At 28.1% G+C, this 11,487-nt stretch overlaps 1 protein-coding gene across 1 annotated transcript in view; it reads right to left on the bottom strand.

The window, feature by feature from the left end:
- The window catches only part of LOC105624990 (tyrosine kinase receptor Cad96Ca), a 26,046-nt gene extending 17,119 nt beyond the window's left edge, over positions 1-8,927 (bottom strand). The window contains exon 1 of the mRNA XM_012206333.1: positions 8,873-8,927. Within this exon, the coding sequence (XP_012061723.1) occupies positions 8,873-8,927 (55 nt within the window). The remainder of the gene's footprint in view (positions 1-8,872) is intronic.
- Positions 8,928-11,487: the final 2,560 nt, after the last annotated feature.

Genomic DNA, 11,487 nt, shown 5'->3' with positions numbered 1-11,487 from the left:
CCCAATATATATATATATATATATACACACTATACAGGGTCTCTTAAGATGGATCGGAGCCACATTGGGGGCGGAAAATGGATCAAAGGGAACAAAAAATTCTTATACTATTTTGAGACTCGCTGTAGTTTTTGAATTAGAAAAAGAAATATCTAAGTCAATGCGTTTAAGCCGCGCCGCGCGAATTCGTAGGACGGCCCACACTAGAGCGGCAGTAGCGGCGCGCAGGGAAAGGGAAGTAGCGCTTCATTATTTAGCACAGCCTGGCTTGGCGATCCTATGTTTCGCCGCATCATGCCTATTTAAAAATCTTTTTATTATTATTTTTTTAATTTTAGCTGAAGTTTTTTCTTATCATTATAAATCACGTTATTTTTATAAACAATACATTATAAAGCACGATTAAATACGTTTTAATACAATTATAGATTATGTTAAGCGATGTAATTAATTAGAGCATGCATTACACAAAGCGTATGCTGATCATCGTGATACCTTTCCACTTGCTTTATTATACGATGTTTCTATTTAATTACGCTTTGAGACACACTTCGTCGGAGCTATCGCATCGTTTTATGCTATATTTAGTCAGAGTTTTATTTTTTGACATGTTAATGCATGTACACTTGAAATTATAACATAAGCTCGCGTAGATAGCCGCTGTAAATCCAGATGTATTATTTTTCCATGCATAATGACGCATTTGACTGAGGTTTGTTTCTTGCCGTTTAACAAGTTTAATTATACACCATTAAAAACGTTCTTAAATTTTATTAAGCTTCAATGTATTCACTCATGAATAAAATTTTCTGTCACTGAAAAGATTATTTATGTATACGTTAATGAGATGTTTAAGTTTGTAGTAACTGAAAACTTAAATGTATTGAAAAATACTAATTGAAAATTGAGTATTTTAGCTTATTTTCATTAAACTATCCGTCAAATTTAATGCCCATGTTCATTACATTAAAAAAAATCTGTAACTTACAAGGAAAGAGACTCAACTGTCCCTCTCCGATTTTAATGAGCAGTATGTTATTCTCCAGACAAAAATAAGCGACATGTATTTTTTTATACGTGCCCATACATTTTTAAATGGTGAAACACTCTTTGGAAAAAAAATGAGATTTTTCTCTTTTGTAGCGAATATTATTGAAAAAAATCTCTTCTTTCTTCTCTTTCGAAGTGAGTCGCTGGAACTATAAGAGAAAAAAATTTTCAGAAAATAGAATAGCATCGTATAAAGCAAGCGGAAAGGTATCGCGACGATCAGCTCGATTACGCGACGATACGCTTTGCGTAATGCTCTAATTAATTACATCGCTTAACATATCTATAATTGTGTTAAAACGTATTTAATCGTGTTAAATAATGTGATTTACAATGATAAGAAAAAACTTCAACTAAAATAATTTTGGATAGCGTAGGCGCGATGCGGCGAAACACATAGGATCGCCATGCTAGGCTGTGCTAGGCAACGAAGCGCTACTTCCCTTTCCTTGCGCACCGCCGCTGTCGCCGCTCTAGTGTGGGCCGTTCTATGAATTCGCGCAGCGCGGCTTAACCGCATATTGACTTAGACGTTTCCTTTTCTAATTTGAAAACTACAGCATCTCAAAATAGTATAAGAATTTGTTATTCCCTTTAATCCATTCTCCGACCTATCTTAAGAGACACCCTGTATATATATGTGTGTGTGTGTGTGTGTGTGTGTGTGTGTGTGTGTGTGTGTGTGTGTGTGTATATAAGCAAATACAATGAAATCAAAAACAAAATCGCGAAATACTTCACAAGGAATATTTATTTTATAATATAAATTAAAAAATATATTACAATATTTTTTCTTTAATTAGTTATTAAAGTTAACGTTAGAAAATCATAAAATTAATATTACACGCATTTGCTGCTTTTCTCACAGATAGGTGGCCATCTTTAAGTTTCTTTGTCGCTATCGTATACATTTCTATATTTAGAGATACTCTGTTTGTCTTTTTTTTATAAGATCGCACCATCCAGATTTTTATAATTAGACTGCTAATTCTCAATATGATAGATAAACCTGATTCTATCCTTGTTTTAGTTCACATATGCGTCTGTCTGTGAATATCGCATAAATTTATGTGAAAACACTAACATTATTATTCGTATGATTTATAGATATGAGAGTGAACACAAATATGGAGAACATAAATATGAAGTTTGTACTCTATTTATAGAAAATGTATTAATCTGTAGAAGAAAAAAAAATTGTTTTCAATGGAGTAAGTTATTACATTGTAACAACCTGCCTCGATCGAAGTGTAATAACTTGCCCCAACCTTCCATTCTCAATTCGAAAAAATCGAAAACCAGTACATATATATCGATTCAAATAAAATGTGTTATTATAATCCAATGTATATAAAAGAAATATACAAAAGAATAATTATATACCTCTAACTTATATATACAATAATACAAGCGATTTATACGATGAAATATTTATTTTTAATAGTGAAAATAAAAAAAATATACGTAGCGTCTTCTAGAGTTTAAATGTGACGGCTAAACTAAATGAAGTTGTGGAGTATCATAAGAATCACATACAAAAATTCATAAAAATGTGCTGCCATTTATGACAACTAAAAAACTAACTGTAACAACTTCTCCCGGTCCCCTCTATTATAAAAATGATCAATGTTGAAAAATAATATTTATTAAGGGTCCATTTTATCTTGTGACTTGAAAAAGAAAGCGATTTTTGGCATTTTTTGAGGGGAAAAGTAATGAAAATATAATCTTTATTGTTTTAACATGTTATTTATTATACTTTTCTCTTTAATTTTAAATTTTATGAAGTCAATGTTGATTGTTAATCTACATTCTACATAAAGTTTCGGGAAAGAAGCCTCTCCGAACATAGCGCCAGAACAGAACTATTGCAGTCATCTGAAAGAGTTCAAAAAACGATTTTCCTATTCAAAAATGTCTCTACTAAATATAAACTATAATAATTGACTTTAGATAAAAATTAACAAAATGACGATTATTTGAAAAAAAATTCGACTTTTTTACTTTAAATTATGTTCTTATTTTTGCGTTAAAAAAAAAGATATTATTGATATTAATTTAATGTAGTCTATCCAGTAGAAAAAACATTGCTCTACAATAGTGTATTTATAATATAATATTTATAATATAGTATTTATATATATTTATACAGTATTTATAATATAATATTTGAAAACGATACATTCAATAATTTTTGCTCTATCACTTCGTTAGATCGAAAAATGTTGTTTCGAGAAAAACATGTTTAAAGTTTAAAGTTTACTTTTTTTATTTACACCTATTTGCCACATTAAGGTTTTAATATAATCTTAACTCTCTATAATAACTCTATAATATCTTACATACTTGGGGCTATCAAATTATGCAAAAAAATTTTTTCAATTTTTTTATCCCAACAAGGAATGGACTCATGAAAGAAGAAAAAACTCTCTAAATTTAAATATAAAATATTAATTCGATTTCTATTTCTATTTAAAATATATTATTGGTCACAAGACTTCATAAAATATCGATAATTTTGTAAAATTACATATTTAATCCAAGTTTCAACTAAAAATAATGGACTAACGAGTTATACAAATCTTTAGATTAACAATAAAAGATCTGTAAGTTATTAAATATATGTATAAACGTTACATGTAAAATCCGCATCACATTTATGCTTTTAAAATTCTTATAAAAAACATAATAAACATTTTTCCGTGGACTTTCTTTTAAATGTTTTATTGCAAAGACAATTGCGATAATGGAAACTATCATTTGTAATATTCATCATTTACTGACACAGATAATTTCTGTTTAATGTAATGTCGAGAAAAGTGCATAACAACAATGAACGGGTATCATAAAGTCCGCAAGCTGCCAAAGAATTGTCTAGAACTGGTTATGAATGATTCTTGTTTGGTGAGAAAAATGCCCGTATAAATGATCCTATAACTGCGCCGTAATGATGTGTTCGCCGCATTTACATTCGCTGATGAATTTATTTCCTGCGTTAAAAGTCGAAATTACTAAAAGAGCGTTTACGAATACAAAATTCTGCTTATGAAAATCATAAAATTGCGATCATATTATTGGAGAATTATTTTAAAAATTCTAATATAAATTACAATTTATTGCGAAAATTACAATATACAATAAATATACAATAAATTTAAGAAAAAATAATAACAAGGAAAATTATCAGAATGAAAAAAAGTTTTTTAATTTCTAAATTTCTGATCGGATAAACTTTATTTTAGTTAGTAGGTACATATACATATTTTTAATAATTTCACTATTTTTTATATATAATTTTATACTTTTATCTTTGGATTTAAGTTTTTGTTCAAGATTGTTTATGCAATTATTTTCTAAAATTTAATCGAATTTAAAAAAATCTGTCTCCGAAAATTAAAATTGCAGAGAAACTCAGACATACAAACATAATCGTGACTGATTAATAAATCACGATATGACGCGTGCATGAGGAAGATGGCCTGAAGACCGTCCTATTGCAAGGAATTCTACGAGTCAGTGGAAACGCATTTCCCCCCTCGTCGGAATGGTCGTCGAGCCTTGGTGTCAGTGAAGGTTAGGTATGGGTTCTTGCTCGGTGTCTGGTGACCCGGTTTGTATGACTGTCTCTGTGCTTGAACGTTGTTAATTCTCTGGAGAAGTCTTATACCGATAAATTTCATATAGGATCTTTTCTACGCCATCGTTCAACAAAGAAATTATTTTTTTATTTAAATTTAAAATTCGACACTTATTATTTATGTATAAATAAATTTCATATTTTGATCATATAGTACTGAAAGAAAAGGTAACAACTAATAATTTTGATAAATGTAAACAAAACTATTGCAATAAATGTGACAGTAAAAATATATTAATGAAACAAAAAATTAAACGAAAAGTCATATTCTATTTGTTATAGTCAATCTTAAACTCGTAAAATGATTTTGATGACTTATTTAAAATTTGTATGTTCAGAAATTGTTAAAATTTTTTCACAAATCTTGAAAAAAAAGATTATATGTTCTACTTTATATAAATATATTAATAAATCCTTATTTTTTTTTAAATCTCAATTATATTAATATACAGATTTATTTGCTTTAAAAATAATTACATTTGGATCGTAATCATTTATTCTTTTGAAATAGTTTTTCGTATGTAGATATTCGCATTCTTCAATCTTTGAAAAGGAAGAATTAAATCAAGAACTCTCATTGTAAGATTTAATCGCCGGTTTTTGAATGCGTCCCGATTATGCAATCAGGTGTAATATATTAATATCAGTGTCTGGCGTGTTTACGACCGTGTCACTGTTTTATCGTGCTGAGAATAAAGTTTGTCTTTGCCATTTGCACGTATTTCTCCCGACCTTCTTGATGTACCGTTTGATTACCTTATGATAATTTCCTACAACAATTCTTCGTGTATTTTACGAAAAAGTCTAGCCTACCATTTCCTTTTTTCAGACTGATAGATATTGCAATAGGCAAGACATATTGCGTAAGAATGTATAGAGTAATATTGTGCTCGTCGAGTAAAATAAATAAAAATTATTTTTATTTTTATATTATTTTTAATTAATAATTATTGCTTATAATAATTATTACTTAATATAATTTTTTAAATAAAAATTAATAATTAAAAATTAATAATTTTGTGCGACTGGTAAAGATTTCGCAAGATACTACCGTATGATATTAGTTAATGAGAACGCAAAAAGAAGGTTTATGAGGCTATCGCGAGTATTCCTGGCATGCGTAGACTGTCCGCTTTTATTTTTCCAGTAGCTATAACGTGCGTACACAACATGCGTTGCGAGAGTGCCGCTGTGTTCCGCCTTCTACTTTGTTCGAACTTTCAAAGATATCAAAATATTCTAATCACGTAATTCGAGAAATTCTGATAATCCAGCAATCGCATGCTTGTATTCATTACATATATAATCCACAGTCATGAACATCAAAACCATGAATAAAAGTACGTCTACAGTATATATCGAAAAAGAGAAAATAGAAATCTAGACAGAGTTAAATGTTACAAACGTTTAAATTATAAAAAAGTATAATATATATAGACATATAAACATATTTTGAATTATAACATAAGGATGAAAATTTAATAAATTAAATAACATAAAATGCAAATTAATACAAAATAAAATGAAAATATAAAATTAAACTCAAAAGAAGAAAATGCTTAGGCAGCTTACAGATAAAAAAAGTTATTTAGTAAGATATTAAATTTTAAGAAAAATGGTTGAATCATAAATAAAATGATGTGAAGGAAGAGCTCGTTTCGAAGCAGCTGTAATTATTCGCAAAACCGCATGTTTCTTAGCCGTGGTTAATTACTCCTCGAAGGATTAATCATGTCAGGTGTGATGTACGCGTATAAGAAGAATGCGTGTCTTGTTAGGATTTCATTTCAGATTATTTATATTGTCGTTAATTTTCAACAATAGAATAAAATATCATATTATTAATAAACATATGCTTTATGTAAATGTCATAAATTTTTTAAAAACAAAAATTTCGAAATGCATTCCTCACAGAAAAATATTATAATTTCAAATTGAAAGTATATTTATCATGATTACTCTAATGTAAGAATAAATAAACTAATTACTTATATCACAATAAGATTTTACTTCAATTATAAGATAATTTCAAGAGATGTTCAAGTTTCTGGTTATTTTTTTGTACGAAGTTGAAGCAATCCAGCTTGTCGTGTATAATTTATTGTCAAGAATTAAGTTATAATTGGAATACTTGCAACATTTGCGCGCTCAATTAATTAAAATCTTTAACGATTTCAACGACTGCATGTTCGTAGAGATACAAAACATCTACCAACCTTCTGCTCTTGTTGCATTCTTCGGCTGCTCTCGAATGCACATTCTCGTAATCGTGTCGCAACTGTTACCGCGCGCGCGATCAGTTGCTCTCCGGCTTTCTTCGGCAATTATATGAGCTGAGGAAGAGGGATCTGACAAAAGCCGACTCTAAAGACCTTTGCAAGACTTTCTTGAGATTATGGACTTTCTACTAGCTAAATCCCCCCCGATTGCTCGACAATGAGAATGATATTATGGCTAGTGAACAGTGACGTTGTGATTTGAACGGTATATTAGCAATATTGTATTGTTTTTTAAGCTATATATACTTACTGAATATTTTTAGATTTTTATAATTTTAATATTATCTATGTGAAACTGTTATGTATAAAACATTTAACTTAAATACTTTAATGTTTACTATCAATATATTATTCACGTATATTGTTAACAGCTTATAATTATTTATGTATTTTTTATATTTTATAATATAAAAATATTATATTCTTATGTTTATAATCGCAATTTAAGATAATGATAGAAAAATTAATTTTAAAAAAACATTATTATAAGAATGAAGATAATTATTTTTATAATTTGTTAAAAATTAGTTAGCCTATTAAAATTATTATTTTATCGTGAATATATAGTTTATATTTTAAAGAATATTCCAAATTCTTTTAACAATTACCTAAGATTTCTCACAAATTTAGAAAAGAAACGAATTACTGTGCAAAAATAACATGATGAGATTATTGTTGCACAAATGCATGGTATCTTGTTACATAGCAAGGCAACTTATAATAGCAAGGCAACTTATAATAGCATGGTCTGGAGAGAAAGGAATTGTTGGCGTAAGCAGGATTTACTACATTGAACGTCATTATCTTGCATGTCTACTGTTTTACACTAAAAGCAAAATTATAAAATAAATAAAAAAAAATATATAAAATATATATAATAATATATATATATTAGATATCAGAGTAACGATATTTTACGTTTAAATATTAAAATAAAGATCGCTCTAACATCCATGTACATCCGAATACATATGGCTTTCTCCATATATATTAGAAAGCGTATATACATATATTGTATATTTATAGCTCATATCAGATATGTCTTTCCAAGAGAACTTAACGCATATATTGATGTTACAATTATTTAAACAATTATTTAATATGTAACAATTATTTAAAAAAAATACAAAATTAATCAGCAATTTTTAGATTATTTCCTATGGAATTATTGCTAAAATTTTATTTTTATTCCAAAATATTCGTTAATTCTTTAGTAAAAATAAATAGCTTATAGAAATTATATTGCTCCACAAATGCTACAGATTGTTTTTTGTTTATACGTAGAAAGGAGGTATTTCTAACATATGTTTTATAAAATATTCATTTTCTAACATACGTTTTATAAAATATTGATAAATTTTCGGATCTTTAATTTCGGATCCTCAATTTCGCATTTTTTTTCTAGAAATCAATTTCTTTCAGATTCAAATTAATTTTATAGATATTTACTGCGTATTACGGAACTAAAACTTTTTTATATAAAAATAAATTCTTTATTTATTATTATATTAATTAATTAACATCACAAAGCTTAGATTATTATTTTAAATTTACACTCATAGAAAAAAATAAGCACTTTTTATAATGATGACAACTATATAAGTGACAATTACAAATTTTATGTAGAATTAATGTATATAGTTGAATAAACTTTTCTGTATCGTTTTATTGCAACTAAAATTGAATGATTACAAGAAGAATTAATAATTAATTTAACTTTAATTGGAATAACTAAAATAATTCATCCATTACGTGTGTGTATTAATTCTAAATATAAAACTTGTATAGTCATCACTATTATAAAAAAAGCTTCTTTTTTTTCTGATGATATATTTAAGGGAGACGAGATATTATAATATAAATAAATTCCGATCGGTCAACTGGCATAATCACGCATTAAACTCACCAGCGGATATCCAGAAGCACAGCGTCGCCGCCACGACAGGCCACCAAGCCGACATCGCGCTACATCGATGAGACACGATGACGATGATCTGCGAGAAATCCTGGCGTCACTCCATTCGACACGTTTTATTCGATTCGCACTCCGATCTCACTCGAGTCGTCTCAGTTTTCACAGATCACTCGATATTTACAAGATATGCGCACCTCATCGATTTTAACACAATCATCTGTCTAATCTTTATTCATTAGAAGAAATTACTATCTATTTATCAGATCCAAATATGGTACTTTAAAGAGAAGGTCTAATTTGGTGTAAAAGTCGGTATCTTTAGTAAATGTATAGAAATAATCGTTCAGTTTCAAGATAATACTGAGAATTGCTGATAAAAAGGCAATGATCCTTGCGTACCGCGTACGTTATTGTTATGCTGCGTTTATCACTATTAACATTTTTTTCATTAATCACATAAATCTCTCTCTTTGCACATTTTTTTTACTTTTTAATTTTTGTGCTTTTGGACAAACTTACACGTTCTACGCACCTATGTGGTGCGCATTCTTTCATTCTTATTCCGATCAGATTTTTCAAACATATGAGCTAACTCAAAAATAAATGTGAAAATGTCACTGGAATTTTTGACATTGCGCTTACATTGTACATAATTATTCCAAGGTCCTTTGGTAAACCAACGGTAGTCACTTCTCTATAATAATAATTTATTATTTAATTTAGTTATTAAAATTTTTTCGAATATTTTCTACTATTATATTAATCAGTTCAATTAATATATATTATTTTAATCAATTATTATTATTTTGATATTAATATTGAATATATTCCTCAAAGATCAATTAATTTCTTGAGATTATTAGTATTATATATTGCTTACAAATCGGTTGGTAGTCTATCTTCTTTATAAGTCTTATTAAGTCGGGCTTGGGCCCACCATGGTGTGTAAAGACATAGCGGTCCCAGGGACCGCTAAGGATCTCTCAACTGTCAAAGTGAATATAATTCTTCAAAGAATCCACTGGAGATCTGGATACTTATATCTCCTTCGTAAATAATAAATTTCGCACTATGATTTGCACATCATCAAGTGAAATAACGAAGGCACATCAGAAGATCGACTGAAGAACAAGTTTGACGACGGCTGGCGAACGGAGCGCCGACGCGACTGTGGGGCCGCGACGTTGCGACCTGTTCCTCGACCGTACTCGGTAAATCGGTACAGTGACGTATATCAGTATGGGCCCCATTAGGGGGATTACGGGTTCTTGAATTCTATAAAGATGTTTCATTAAGATAATAATTTGTGAAAAAAAGAAATGTCGAGAGAGTTTGTCATATTAAAAATTGAATCGTATATTTTTTTTGTTATTATTACTATTATTATATCGAGAATTGTCGAAAATTGTAAAAAAGTGAGATATTTTGGAGAACAGATCTTAAAAAAAACTATCAAAAGTCGTTTGAAAATAATAATAAAATTTTTCAAAAATATTTTCCAAAACCAAAACTTTTTTTATGATGCGCAATGTAATATTAATGCGCAATTAATATAATTATATATTTTACATAAAAATTCTATTCTGATATTATCTATTTTTAAGTCATTGATTTTTATATGTTATTAATTAGTTAATATTATCGAATAATTTCAATGTTTCGGATATTTGAAACTTCAAAAATAAAGTTAATCCTATAGGGTCGCCATCATCTTCGTCGTACAAGCCGTAATATTGCCGACTGGAGAAAATAAACTGCCAGTGACGTAAAATTTCATATTTAAAATTAATTCAGTGGCGCATTCATCGTGAAATTAACGAAGCATAAAATTTTTAGAAATCCAAAGAGATTGTAAATATAATTCTTTATTTCAAATTTAATTTTACTTTTATAAAAAAATTTATATTTATATTGTTAGGTTCAAAAGATTATTTTCTTATCATTGATATATACTTATATTCGAATTTTAATTTGTAGCATTTTAATATGTGGAAGAAAAGCAAAAAATAATTTTAATAGTTTTATAAGTTAATTATTAAATTAATTAGGTTTTGATATATTTAACTTGATTAAATTTAGTTTTATTTCTCTTAAAATAAAAATTCACGAGAAGAATTTAAAATGCAGAATATTTTTTATATGTGCCAGAAATCAAAGCTTTGTGTAGATTCCTTAAGAGAACAATGAAGTTATCCATAAATCGTAACCAAGATCATTTTTCATCAATCTTTCGAGAAATAAATATAACCTATTTTGATATAAAGAAGCAAATATTTAATTTTCTTAACACTGTTTTCAAAATTGATTGGTAATATTGCGATTTAGTATGTAATGAATGAATTCATAAATACACAACAGGGACATAAATATGGTACCTGTTTATGTTTCTCGGTGATGGGTCATAAAAAGTTTCGAATCTCGGTAATTATACACATCAATCAACGATTCCTTAATTAACCAGTCTCTTATCGAAAACTCTATTAACAAATAATTGTCTTCTCTATACAATGTATATGCACGAATACATTTGCGTTAAAATTCTTAGGTAATTATATATATATATATATATATATATATATATATATAATAANAAATAATATAATAAT

Source organism: Atta cephalotes, assembly GCF_000143395.1.
Source record: "Atta cephalotes unplaced genomic scaffold scaffold00099, whole genome shotgun sequence".
In the NCBI taxonomy this organism is placed as follows: domain Eukaryota; kingdom Metazoa; phylum Arthropoda; class Insecta; order Hymenoptera; family Formicidae; genus Atta; species Atta cephalotes.
Note: the sequence above shows the minus strand (reverse complement) of the source record. Positions and strands in the feature narration are given on the sequence as shown.